The sequence below is a fragment of the Cetorhinus maximus genome, chromosome 5, assembly GCF_964194155.1.
Source record: "Cetorhinus maximus chromosome 5, sCetMax3.hap1.1, whole genome shotgun sequence".
Lineage (NCBI taxonomy): Eukaryota > Metazoa > Chordata > Chondrichthyes > Lamniformes > Cetorhinidae > Cetorhinus > Cetorhinus maximus.
In genome coordinates, this window is record NC_135883.1 from 31,294,364 (window position 1) to 31,309,378 (window position 15,015).

The 15,015-nt window shown below is 43.0% G+C and overlaps 1 protein-coding gene across 1 annotated transcript in view; it reads right to left on the minus strand.

Moving 5' to 3' along the window:
- LOC144680442 (uncharacterized) overlaps nt 1-9,495 on the minus strand; it is an 85,021-nt gene extending 75,526 nt beyond the window's left edge. The window contains exons 1-2 of the mRNA XM_078541405.1: nt 9,456-9,495; nt 1,018-1,171 (exon numbers count right to left, since the gene is read on the minus strand). Of these exons, the coding sequence (XP_078397531.1) occupies nt 1,018-1,110 (93 nt within the window). The 5' untranslated portion in view covers nt 1,111-1,171; nt 9,456-9,495. The remainder of the gene's footprint in view (nt 1-1,017; nt 1,172-9,455) is intronic.
- Between the last annotated feature and the right edge of the window lie 5,520 nt (nt 9,496-15,015).

The window sequence follows — 15,015 nt, forward strand, 5'->3', positions numbered from 1 at the left end:
TAGAGTACATAGTGACACAAAATGTAAAATGAGAACCAAGTTCCTCTTAGACATTTCCATGCTATGCAACACTATATCCATGAAGAACTGCCTCTACTGTGCTACCCATGAATAACCTCAACGCAGTGAGTGCTCCCAGCTGCACTAATGTGGCATTTTTACTTTTCACATTACATTGAGTAATTGAGATTTTTTTCATTTGAAATATTCAATTTTGGGATCTGGACATTGCTGGCAAAAACATCTCAATTTGCCCTTGAGAAAATGTTGACAGTCCTTCTTTTTGAATGATGCAATGCATATGGCGATGTTACTCACACAATTCTACCATTAGGTAGGTAGGGAACTCCATGATTATAACTCAGTGTCAATGAAGGAATAGTGATATATGTCCCAGTCAGGATGTTGATTGACAGAATAGGCATCTTGGAGATGTTAGTGTGCCCATGCACCTGCTGTCTTTGTCATTATAGATAGTGCAGGCTACGGCTTTGCCAGCAAAGGCTTTGCGACTTGCTGCAATGCATTTTTAGTTAACATGCATTGCAACCCTGGTGTGCCAGTGGTGGAGGGAGTGAAAGGTTAATCTGTTGGATAAGATGCCAGTCAAGTGTACTACTTGGTCTTGGATGGTGTTGAGCTTGAGTGTTGTTGCAGGTGCACCCATCCAGGAAAAAGAATATTCCATCACACTCCTGAATTATGGCTTCTAAGTGGCAGAGCGGCTTTGAGGAGACAGGGCATGAGCCACTTGCCACACCACAGAATACCTAGCTTCTGACCTGCATTGGTAACTACAGCATTAATTTCGCTGGTCCAGTTAAATTGCCCCCGTTCCTACCAATCACAACAGAGCTAAAAGCAGTTTTGTTTTGGGAGTTCAGTCGGGAAACCATACTTTCTCCAGTTTTAATTTGTGTGTCATTTTTCAACTTGACAGGGTACTGTCAGCTAACGAGCATCACACCATCATGAGAGGTAACACAGTACATTGCTGATCCAGCTGCCATTGTATACCTGCATGTGCTTTAGGACTTCATCATCTTCTACTCCCCGTGCTGAGGAGTGATCAGCAGTCATTCGATGTTGTACGGGGGTCGTCTTTATCATGTACTTACAGCCTGTACTGGGAGTGGGTACAGACCATAATTTTGGAGAAAGACTCCATTTCCTGTAAAGTAATTCCAGGGACAGAAAATTAATATAATTATCGTGGCACATCACAAGATGTTTGAAACTTGCAAAAGTCATCCATTTGCAGAAGTCTGCAAACTGTCTACATTTATAATTAGACAATGATAATTGACAAGAAATGTTACAGTCAACAATTCACTTCAGGCAAAATGAAGTGCAAAGATTTTTGTGGAAATCCCCAATACAAGAATAGATTCAGCACATTAATATACTCAGCACTAAATATTAATAAATGATGTTAAACAGAATTAAAACATTGAGAGTTTCATCAGTAGTCAGTGCAATGTGCATATATACAACTGAGCAGATAACAGATGTGTTAAAGCATAGAGACTGGAAATTAAACTCAAGCAGGGACCGAGAAGTTGACTGAATGGGCTAGAAATTCATTGGTCTACTTCCACTTCCTGGGGTCTCACTGTGCTGGCCCTTTGCTCCATGGCCCACTACATTAGAATAGTGTGCTCCCAGGAAGTCCTGGATGACCTTGAATGGGGCACTCTCCTGATTTCAGCCCACTAGTTGAATGACATCATTTGTGACTTGACAACGGTAAATTGTCTCTTGTGCTTCTCGATCTGTCTGCAGCCTTTTATATGGTTAATTGCATCATCTTCCTCCAGCGCCTCTCCACTATCATCCAGTTGGGTGGAACTGTATTTGTTTGGTTCCATCCTTATCTAGTCATAGCCAGAGTAACACTTGCAATGGCTTCTCTTCCAGCTCCTAAACCATTACCTCTGCAAGGTGCACTGCAAGGATTGGTCCTTGGTCCCCTCTTATTTCTCATCTAGTTGCCGCTGCTCGACAACATCCAAAATGCACAGCATTGATTTTCATACATATGCTGATAACATCCAGTCCTACCTCACCACCACTAGTCTTGATGCCTCCATTGTTACTAAATTGACAGCTTGTCAGACATCCAGATGAGCAGAAATTTCCTCCAATTTGATCAGGAAGGCTGAAGGCATGGCCCCTGTTCCTGCACCAAACTTTGTTTCTTAGCTACCAACTCCACCCCTATTCTGGCAACTAAATTCATCCATATGCCATCTCGATGTCATACTTGACTCCAAGATGATCTTCCAACCATATGTTGGTGCCGTCACTATGACCACCTATTTCCGTTTCTGTAACATTGCCCCACTTTGCCCTTGTTTTAACTCTGCTCCCTGTGTTGCAACAAAACCCTATCACCTATGTTCGCTGACCTACATTGGCCCCCAGCCAGGTAAGGTCTCTATTTTAAAATTCTCATCTTTGGGCACCACGGTCACTTTCATGGCCACTTGCTGTGGATGCCCTCCCTCTCTTAATGGCGCCAAATCCTGCAGCAGGTGGCATATGTGACTAACCATTTCCCTCGACATGCGCAGTCTTCAGCGACAGTGGTGCTCAGTCATCTGCAGAAGTGACAAGCACCATCTATAGACCCTGGTCTAGTGCGGCACCTACGAGCAACGGCTCTCTGTGGATCTTCAGCTGCGTGTGCAGGAGGCTCTGCCGCCCCTTCATCTTGAAGGTGGTGCTCCTCCAGTGAGCCAGGCGCCCCTGTCAAAAGTCTTCTTCTTCTCTGCTACCTGTAAGGCATAAGGCATGCCACTAGATCACCAGGATCCTGATGTTCTCCTCCTGCAGGGTCAAAGAGAGAAACGCGTGGGTTAGCATAGATGTACTGAGGACCTCTCTTGGTTCAGTCTGAAGACCCCTACACACATGCAGGAGAGTGCTGGCCACCATTTGGATGGCTAGTGTGTAGTGCGCTACGTGGCTGCCTGAGACCCCACCCACCTTTCTTTCACTCCGTTTGGCTGATTGGTGGCAGCTTCGGCTACTGGACTGCATGCTGTGCTCTCAGCTGAGGCGCAGGCATTCTCCTAACCCACACTGCAAGACTGTGTGGTTAGATTGACATTGCAAGGTGCTATGAGTGCCTCCACCAGTGACTGCGCCATGGCCACCTTTCGCAAGGTGATTGTACAACTTGCCCAGTTGTCCAATTGTCCTGCAGCCCCCTAAAACACACACTAACTTGCAATCTGCACCCAAGGGGTGAAAGGTTCCGTAGCATTTGGTGGCACATTTGTGCTTTTGCGTTGATTGAATGGGCAGAAATGCTTCAGAGACCCAACTCCAAGCACATCAATGTAGCTGCTGCTGAACGGTCTCAGCTGTGGAAGAATACTCACTTTTGACAAGATTTCCCAAGTGTTTGGCCACGTCCCTCCTCCTCCACCCACCGCCCCCCTGCCAAACCCACCACGAGCCCCACCCCATCTGCATGTGCTTGTGTACTTCCTTCAGTCTGTGCTGCCTTACCCCACCCATACCCACACTGGAGCCCCTGACCAGGCACCGCACTGATAGCCAGCTGGGAAAAAGCGATGTGCCTGTGCCCTCCGATGAGTGTGTGGCACCTCTTCCTTGATGTTGTTCGGGTGATCCTCGCAAGTGCTGCGCAAGGTTGTGCACACTCACGAGTTCCCTTCGAAGTTTGGCTTGCCAGGTGCACTCGTAAATCATGCCATTCTGAATTCATGCTGGCGTGGGAGGTAAATTTGACGTGGGGGATGATTCTAGCGTGCGTAATGATGAGATGCGGACGTTGGATGGTGGAAAACATGGCCTGCCATTGACTGGCAGAGCGGACGATCGCAAACCGGTTTCACGATGAGGTAAAATTGACTTTTGGCCTTCTTGCCATATTGTCTACTCACGTCTGCTACCAATGAGAGCAGAAAATTCCTGGGCATTCTGCAGTGTGTAGCCCATCTCCTGACTTCCCAAATCCTGTTCGCCATTTACGAGGCACAAGTCAGGATACAATAGAATATTCTCCATTTGTCTGGTAGAGTGCAGCTCCAACAACACAAGTAGTTCAACACAATCCAAGATAAAGCAGCCTGCTTGATCCACCACCGTAAACATTCATCCCTCCGTCATTGGTGTACAGTGGCAGCAGTGTGAACCATCTACAAGGTGCATTGCAGTAACTCACCTAGCCCTCTTTGACAGCACCTTCCAAACCTGCAACCTTTACCTGTTAGAAGAACAAAGTCAAGGGATGGATGGGAAAACCTGAACCTCCAAGTTCCCCTCCAAGTCACATACCATGCTGGCTTGGAACTACATCTTCTTTCCTTCACGGTCGCTGGGTCAAAATCCTTGAACTCTCTCCCTAACGGCAATGAGGGAGAACCTATACCACATGGACTGCACCACTACAAGGGGGTGGCTTATCACCACCTTTTCAAGTGCAGTTAGGTTTGGGCATTACCTTGCCAGGGATGCTCACAGCTAACAAATGAATGAAAAAAATCTCAGGTAACGCGACTTTTTTGAACTTTTTCTACTGCAGCATGTCTCAAAGGACTGTTTTCGAAGATACTTTGTTGAGTTCCTGGATTTGCCAGGGAGTGCTGCTGCATCCTCACAGGAGGTGCCAGAGGAGTCCACACTAAGACTGTAAGAAGTATAGAGACAGCAGTGCCTCTGGACCTGCAAAATTACAGGGAAGTGGAGCAGAGGCTGCAAAGATGGCAAACACCACACAATGCTCTTTGCTAAGTTGGAGCCAGACTCCTCCATGATCCTCGATAGTGTCAGAAGGCTGCTAGGCAGGTCAGGCAATGCATCCAATATCTTGATGTGCCTGCCCATCAGAGTCCTCCTGTATGCCATGCATTGGGGTCCTCATCTGAGTCCTCTGCAGCAGTATTAATCTATAACCTCTATTGGATCCTAGTCACCAGTTTGTTGGATCCGGTTCGCATGCTTGTTATAAGAGGTGGCCGATTTGGTGCTAATGATAAGAGTTGAGTAGCAAACACTTCATTAGGTTGAAATTCTGTTTATTTACAAAAGGTGCTCAGCAGCAACTAAACAGGTGCACACACTTCAAACTCTATCTCTACACTACTGCTGCTAGTAACTACTGACTACAGACTACGAACTACAGAGGTAGCCCACACTGCTATGCTATTGGATACTAAGATTGTGTGACTTTCCATCACCACCCTGACTTGGAAACATATCACTGTTCCTTCATTGTTGCTGGGTCAGAATCCTGGAACACCATTCCTAACAGCACTTTAGGTGTACCTACACCACATGGGCTGCAGCGGTTCATGAAGGCAGCTCACCACCACCTTCCCAAGGGTAACTAAGTATGGGCAATAAATGCTGGTTCAGCCAGCGAAGCCCACATCCCATGAATGAATAAATTTAAAAAAAAACATTCATCAAGGTATATTACACATCAGATTACCACATCCCTCCCCCTTTACTCAGATATACATTTTATATTTACAATTACAATTTTCTCAAAATTGAAAATTTTTTACACTGGTAAGTAATTTACAAATTCAGTCTTTCTGGGGGTTTCCTTATATGTGTAGAGCTTCTCAGCTCTACAACCTCAGATGCCTTGTCAGGAACCTCCTTTTCCGGAGTTGCCTGAACATCAAGTGCTTTGGTGGGCTCCTGCAGATCTGTATCCTCCACTCTTGAAGGAACAACATATGTTTCAGACACATATGTACTAGGTGGAGTTCTCTCAACAGGAAGCACTGAACCAGTCACAACACTGGTGGAATCATTTCTTGGTACCTAGTTTCTCTCTTCCTTAGATGATTTACATGTCTCCACATGACTCGGCCTTCCACCTTCACGTGGTAAGAAAGAGGTCCAGTCACTGCACTTATTTCACCTGGTAACCACTTTGGTCCTTCTCCAAAGTTCTTCATATATACCACCTCTCCCACAGTAAATTTCCTTGTGCGACTATGCCAGTCGTGTTTAGTTTTCTGACTTCCCTGATTCCTTTCCAACTTCTCCCCCTACATTTGGCGTTATTAAGCTCAATCTCGTCCTGAGACAACGTTTCATCAATAAGTCCACAGGCATGACACCTGATGTTGTGAGTAGTGGTCATATAATGGAAAAGAAAGCGTGCTCGCTTGGTTGTTAAGGAACTTTCAGTTAATTTATTCATGCCTGCCTCGAATGTTTGAACTGCCCTTTTGGCCAGTCCATTTGAGGAAGGGTGCTACAGTGAAGTAGTTATATAAGTGATACTGTTGATGCTGATAAACCACTGAAACTCAGCATTCGTAAATGCTGTGCCGTTATCAGAAACGACTACATCTGGTAGTCCGTTAATGGCAAAGCTTTGACGTAGCTTCTCAATTGTAACAGAAGATGTTGGTGACTTCACCCGATATATATCCATCCAATTTAAGCGGGCATCAACAATGAGCAGAAACATTGTTCCCATGAAAGGTCCCACATAGTCAATGTGTAACCGGTCCCATGGTCTTCCTGGCCAATCCCATGGGTGCAATGGAGCTGTTGAAGGCAACTTTTGCAGTTGGTGACATTGCACATAATTCTTCACTAAACTCTACTTCGCCATCCATCCCAGGCCACCATAGGTAGCTGCGTGTTATGGTCTTCATTCGGGATATTCCTGGAAGTCAACTGTGTAGCTCAATTAGCAATGGCTCTCTACCCCTGGAGGTACTATCACTCGTGCTGCCCACAATAAGATACCATCCTGGCTGGTGATTTTATGCCTTTTGTTGAAATGTGATTCATTTTTTCAGATACAGGCTCTTGTGGCCAACCATGAAGTACTTCTTGTACTTGTAATAGGACTAGGTACCTACTTGGTCAATCTCTGATCTGCCAAGCGCATACTGGTGATGAATCAAAGAAATGTAACAAGACAATAAGTTCTTGTGGAAATGGGACTTCCACATCCTTTTCTTATAAAGTAAAAAGAGTAAGCGCATTGGCATTTGCAATTTGACTTCCAGGCTTGTGAATGAAAGTACACTCGTATCCTGCAAGGATTAAAGCCCATCGTTGTTTTATTGCCGAGGCTATGGGTGGTACAGCCCTATCTTGGCTGAACAATCCTAGCAATGGCTTGTGGTCTGAAATAATAGTAAAATGGTGGCCGTGTACATACTGGTGAAATGTCTTAACACCAAAGATGATTGACAGGCCTTCTTTTCCTATCTGCGAGTAACCTTCTGCTGCATTGGTTAGTGTTCCTGATATGCAACCAGTAGACCATTCCTGCCATCGTCCATCCATTGGGAGAGCACTGGTCCCACTCCGTAGGGGGATGCGTCACAAGTCAACACTCATTCTTTCCTCTGGTCATAATGTGCCAATAGGTTGGACGAGTGCAATAATTGTTTGACCTCCTTGAAAGCTTCATTCTGGGGCGCCTAAGACCAACATTGGTTCTTTTTGAGTGGATTTTTTAGGGGTGCTAGTTCTGTAGATAAATTTGGTAAGAACCGTCCATAATAGTTGATCATTCCTAGGAATGTTTTGAGCTGTGAGGTGTTCTTTGGCACAAGTGCCTCTCTTATGGCTCTCACTTCCTCCTCAACCAGGTGGAGGCTCTGTGAATCTACCCGGTTATCCAAATAGATTTCCTCCCTTGATTGGAATCTGCACTTTTCTTTTTACAAATGCACTCCAGCTTGCAAGAAATGTTTTAAGACTTCTTCTAAGTTTGCCATGTGCTCTTTTTCAGTGAACTCTGTCACAAAATCATCATCTAAATAGACTACAACCTGGGGCAGTCCCTGCAGTAAACTTTCCCTTGTTCACTGGAAGGTGGGGCAAGCTGAGAGGATGCCGAAAGGCAATCGAGTGGACTGGTGCAACACTTCATGGGTATTAATTGAGACAAATTTCAGGGAGGCATTATTTAACTAATTGTTAATAAGCATGACTCATATCAAGCTTTGTGTAGGTGGTTCCACCTGCCGGCTCGGCATACAGGTGTTTGAATTTTGGTCAGGGATAACTGTCTAGTTTAGCTACTTTAGTAACCATCAATTTGTAGTCTCCACAAACATGGACTCTCCGGTCAGGCTTAAGGACGGGGACTATGGGCACTGCCCATTCTGAGAACTGCACAGGTTGTATTACACCCAGGTTTTCTAGCCTGTCCAATTCGGTGTAGAACTTTTCTCTCAATGCATAAGGTACTGGTCTAGCCTTTATGAATCGGGGAGTTGTCTCTGGATCCACATGAACTTTTACCTGCAGTCCCTGGATTTTCCCAAGTTCGTACCTGACGACTGTGGCGTACTTTTGTAGTGGCTCTGGTAACTCACTTGCTCTCAATTGGAAAACTTTCAGCGCATCCCAACTCAATCTCTTTTAGCCAGTTTTGCCCTAGGAGCCCTGGGTCCTCACCTGTTGCTACCATAAAGGGTAGCTTTATCGATTGGCTCCCGTAATTAACAATTACACTACTTATGCCTTTGACTTGGATGTTTTCACCCGTGTATGTTTTTAATTGGGCAGTTATTTCTTCCAAATTTAAATTGATTACTCAGAAATTACATAGTATGTTCCCCAATTACTGTAGTAGAAGCTCCTGTGTCCACTTCCATTCGAACCTTCTTTCTGCCCTGGTGTTCACTTTAAAATAATTTCCATTGTAGCAACATTCCTATACAGCTTTCCTTTAAAGCTTCAGCTTGCCTTTAAGAGGAGAGGCTGGCCGTATGATGTGATTGGCAAGCAAATCTCTTACTTATCACAGCACTAGCCTGTCGCGCTGCTCACTGCACCAGGGGCCCCCTGCTGTGGCAAAGGCCAATGGCACCTTGGAGGACAGAGAAGATGTGCTGCCACATGGGCCAAAGTCCTGATTATGCAGGTAATGTCAGTACATGAAAACGGAATCGCCCCCACATCCATCTGCATGGGCATTGGAGAGTTGCAAATTTTGACCCCGCACGAGTGAAACCCAATTGTTAAGCCAATAACACCATAATAAATTCACACCTGGGGGTAAATAAGTAATTTTAAGAAGATAAACTGTATCTCATAGCATGCACTTTAAAGGATTATAAAACTGGAGTCACTGTATGAGTGGAGTTTAATTTGTGTCATTACATTGGAGTACCTAATATCCTGAACAATAGCACACTTTATACAAATTAGTTCTGAACATAGATGAATTCTGGAAAATTTGATGGGATTGAACAGAAACAAACAGACCACTGGAAGGCAATTCATCACATTCTGATGAAATGACTAGATTTCTATAAATATAAAAGGAAAACAATGATGTAATTTGATAATTAAAATAAATACTTACAATAAGCTAGTAATGCAAATGGTTGCAACTCTTGTTGGCAAATGAACATGAATTATATTAACTTTACCTTTCAGCAACTATCAAGATGTAAACATTGCTCAAAAGGAGAATTGAATGGCAATACCTTTTCGACAGGCTTTCTTTGTCTGGTGTTTTAGCCAAACACTTGCGGTGTCCCTGGTTAGTTGGAACACGAGCGATAGGTGTGAGATCCTTGAATGAGACAAATGGAATGAATTTGATATTCTGCTCACTGCTGTGCATTTGCAGCAAATTCTTGCACTGTTATATCAGAATTTCCGAATGTATTTGGGAGGAATATTCTTACACTCTACAGCATGAAAACTGAGGCCATTGCCTCCCCAGTACTAAATAAATCTGAAGGAGAATTTTTCTATTGGTGAGGGATAGAACAGACACATTATCACTGAACCAGGCTTGCATCCAGTTTCCACATGAAACACTTAACTACCCAGTACAACAACGTTAAAGTAACGATGGTCCGCCTACTTAACTAGCAATTTTAACACTCAACCTCAGAACAACACCCCAGGTTGTCAGCATTTCTACATCAAATCATATATCCCTGTGGTTTTTTTAGATGGAGAGCCTGATGCTCTGGGCTCTAACTCACCAGGAATCATGTTGAGACTGCTCAAATTAATTTCAGGTAGGAGGCAACATAAGAACCTTCTGACCCCATTAGTCTAAACTGGTTTAAAACACAAAATTCAGAGGTAAAGTGATAATGGAGGCAATTTTCATGCTGAGTGTACTTTGGGTGGGCTGTGGGCAGGTCCATCTTCTCCACCCAATCAATTTTTGTGATTGGGCTCCATTTATTTACATTGAATAGGTGAGCTGCCAGCACGAATCACAGTGTTTATCAGCAGCTCGATGATTGGGAGGGTGGGAAATCTGAATGGGGCAGCTGATCATAAATCAGCCTAGTGCAGCACTTCAAAGGGGACAGGTGGAAGTGCAGGGAAGTGAAATGAAGCAGCAGTTTACAGCAGCTGGAAAATGTTTCCAATACTGCCAACAGCAAGGAGGTGACATACTGGAAACTGTTAAGATTCAAACCATGTAAATGACCACAGTAAAATAGCAGATTGACTTCCAGTTTTCCCTAACTAAAGCTGAGGTTCATTCTTTAGACTTGTAGCATCCAGAGTTTGTGGGTGGGTTGAGGAACTGGTGGTAGTGATGCAGACAATGATGAAAATGGCACTGAGGTCCTGACCCAATTTGCCTATATAAACAATACCATTCCTGGCAGCAGCTCTGGCTGCCTAAATTGAGGTCCTGTGAAAATTGGAATGGAAGAAACTCCAGCAGCAAGTTGGCAGCTCAGTTTGTGATTTTACCACCCAGTTTCCACCAAATCCAGGGTAGTCGAGAGATAAAAATTAGTCCCAATATTTTTTTAACAACTCCTGCCACCCAAGGCCTGAAAATATCTTTGTGGTATGGGAAGAGAAAGTGCAAGTGGTTCTAATATTGACATCTTTGAAACAACCAGGATGCTTTACCCTGTCCTGTACAGTCCTGCCATTATTCCCACACTTCAAAGCCCATGTACGAGAACCTGACCCTAATCCTAATCCTAACACTGGCTGGATACATAAAACGCACTCTATTTAATTTTCTCAAGCTTCAGAATTTTGTCCCAGTAAAATTAAATGTACTCATCCCTGAAAGGATCACCTCTGTGAAAAAGTCTGTACACAAACACAAACTAAGTTCATTGTGGTTAAATAACTGGACCAACTAACAGGGGACTAATTGTTTATCAATAACATCACCAACCAAGCAATATTATTTTTAGGACAGTAGTTAACAACAGTAAAGATATATCTATCTACATTAGTAATAGGCTGCTTACAGTTTGAGGAATCTGAGAAACAGGCTGTTGCATTTCATTCGCACTTTGGCTGGTACTTTGGATTGCATCTGTTATGGAAAATTCAGAGAAATATAATAAGATAACATTGTTTACACTTTATATTCAGCAACTTAAGTATTAGTTTTACTCGCAATTATTTTATATAGATAGTCAATTGAGAGTATGGTGGCACAGTGATTATCTCACTGGATTAGTAATCTAAAGGTTTGGACTAATGATCTGTAGTGCACAAGTTTAAATGCAACTATGACAGCTAGGAATTTAAGATTAGTTAATTAAATACACCTGGAATAAAAAGCTAGTAACTGTAATGGTGATCATGAAACAACCAGAATGGAGCAATAACCATTCTAGTTCCCTAATGTCCTTTAGGAAAGAAATTCTGTTGACCTTGCTTGACATGTAAGTAACTCCAGATCCACAGCAATATAGTTGACTCTTAACTGCCTTTGTTTTTATCAAACTGCTGCAGAAGCATTGAATAAGACAAATACTGAACAAACCATCTAACATCAACCTAGGCACCAGACATGACAAAGACACACCCAGTCTAGTCAACTCTGCAAAATCCTCCTCATTAACAAATTGAGGGAACTGTTCCATATACTAACTGAGCAATGGCATAACATAATCATACTCCCAGATTCCACCATCACGCCCCTGGGTATGTCCTGTTCTACCAGCAGAAAAGGCTCACCAGAGGCTGCAGCAGAGTTGTATATAGTTGGAAGGGCATGTTCCTGGGAGTCCTCAATAATGAGTCTGGTCTCCATGAAGTCTCATGGTATCAGATCAAACATGGGCAAGGAAACATCCTGCTCTCCCTCAATTGGTGAATCAATATTCCTCCATGTTGAACACCACTTGGAAGAAGCACTGAGGATAGCAAGGACACAGGATATATCCTGGGTAGGGGAGATTAATGTCCATCACCAATAGTAGCTTGGTGGCACCACCAAACTGCAGATATTTCTTCACTGTTAGGTTACAATTCTAGAACTCCTAGCGAACAGCACGGTGTGGAGTATCCAAATCACATGAATTGGCAGCTCACCACCACTTTCTCAAGGACATTTAGGGATGGACAATAAATGCTAGCCTTGGCAGTGACACAAACATCCCATGAATGTATAAATCCACAAACATATGCTACCTTTTATATGAGCATAACATAACTCGGAATTCTGCTGTAGCTGTATAACTGCAGAGAGCTTGCAAAGTTTACTATGCAGCCATGAGAAACTTTATATTGTGGCCAGAGTCCATGATTCCATTCAACATATAATATTATGTGATTAAATATTTAAAATCAGTCATACTTAATAATGGTCACAACAGAGTAAAATCACCAAGAACAGTGGAGTGATTGCAGTGAAATGAGAAAGGAGAAGCTTAACCATGGTGGATTGTATTCCTTAGGTGGCGTTCAGGTTGGGTGCAGTACATTATACTGGACAAAGTGCACATGGCATGTGGTGGAAACATACTTTATGACCAAATAATGTTTTCTTATACCACAACACCTTTTGTTATTGAATAGCAATTACATACTAAAGGATAAGGTACATCACATTGAAAGGAACTAGTGCCCTCAAAAAGCTGGATTCAGACAGCATAAAAAGCATGTCTACAGTGTTGCTTTTGTCTGCACTGAAGTGCTGCTTTGGGCTGCATTTGAATGCTTCAGCTGGACTTTGATGAATGAGGGAGTTTTAAGGATTTACTTAATTTAAGAGTTAATTTCTATCTACAGTCTAGTCTTTCTTTAAATAAGCAATTAACTAAAAGTTGCTGTTTGGTTCAGAGAAGGTGAATTTTAGTCCAGCTTTAAAACAGCGCACATTCAGGCTCCGCTTGCATCTAGTGCGATGCGCTTCCTGTGCAGGTGGGAGGGGGCGGGGATTCCCCAAATGCGAGAGTGTGCTCTTTTGTGCATGCGCACGATAGAGCGCACATCTCCCTGAGGCTAAGTGCTTCCTCAGGGAGATCGCTGACAGGGGTATAAAAACTTTAAAAATAGAAAAATAATAAAATCCTTAACATGTCCCCCTCCTGTGACAATGTCACATGAGATGGGAAATGTTAATAAATTTCACTGAAACTTTAGTAAACTTTTTTAAACACTACATGAAAGCTCATGCCGCCAGTGGATGAGGTTTCATGTTTTTTCAGAAGCCCACCGGGGCTCCTGGCCTGCCTGCCAACCATGCAGCTTCCATCTTCTAAGTTTGAGCCCACACTGAAGTCCAGGGGTTGTGGAAACTTCAGCCATATTACTGAAGTTTAATTTATTTATGTCCTTGAGTACTTCTGCATGGGCTTCTCTCCTTGAGAGAAAACACTCTCAGACCCTGCAACTATTTCTCAAAGCTCACATGCCTTAAGTTAGGCATTAGTTTTTGATTTCTCTTTTCTTTGCTGCCTCCAAAGTCTGGTACAATGTGATCCAATGGCCAAAATTGTACACAGCACTTCAGGTACGACTATACCAAGTGCATGCGTGCCAGATTATTACCTCCTGGGATTTGTGTTTTACTCCTAACTATATATTCCAGGATCCAGTTAGCTCTCCTTATCGCTGCTACACACTGTCTTGCTGATTTCAGTCAACTATCCATCAATACACCCAAATTCCTCCCTCTCCTGTAGCCTAGGGCTATTTTGTTTATATTTCCACCATTTATTTCCCTTCACTAGTTTCAGAAGTTTGTAGTTTTTAACAGCGAATGCCATTTGGCATTCTTCAGTCCAGATTTCCAATCTCTTGTATTTGGTTTGTCTCTTCGCCTCTGCGATTTGAATCCCCTTTTTAACCTGGCACCCACCTGCAAGCTGAGACAGCAGTATTTCCCCTCTTAGCTCAAAATCTTCTACAAACATTGTAAACATTATAAGCCCCAGCAATGAGCCACTTTTGGCACATCACCATTGATCCCTTGCCCTGCTGATGCTATTCTACTGGTTTAACCAACTTTCAAATTCACCTCAAAAGTTTCCTCGTGTTTGCTGTGACTTGCTACCTTGAGGACTAATAGCTTCAGTGAGGTGGTAGCAAGAGTCTTGCTTGTTGATTTCAAAAATATATCTTTTTGTACATACAATACACATATATATTACATATGTTTAAAATTTATAAGACTGTTAAATTAGCAATATTAAATTAAAAAGGTACATCCATTAACTTAATCATTGTGACAATCTATTTGTAATTATAGAACAGAAAATTGTTGGTAACAGTGATTATCTTTTGACTGAATCCTTTTATAGCTTTGTGTTATTACTCCATATTTCATTACATCACATATCCTACATCTCAGCAATGGAGCTTTATTTGAAAATGAACACGTATCACAAATCCACATCTCCGGTGAAATTGGAGGGCTTTCTTCATCACAGTTATTGGAATCTTTGGGCAAACAAGTCCCAGACGCGTTGAGTATCTTTTTATCTAATTGAGTATAAAACAAAGTCTTTGGGTTTGTTTTTGAGTTAGACCTCATGCAGGTTGCAAAGTGCTTCCGTTTATCCTTGGTCTGGATTACTCTGAACGGTGAGATGGTATATGTGTCCTTTTGGTTTACACAGTTGTTGCTGGAATTCTGGAAATGTTGTGGTGACTTGGGTGCTAAAAAACGAATGAAGGCATTGACAACATCCTCTGTGCAAAGCTAGCAGAAGTTCTTAATCACAGGTCTTAATAGGTTTTAGCACGGTCACTAATAGATACCTTCCCCACCTCCCCACCCCCATCCCAACCAAAGTCAGTAAAACCAATAGG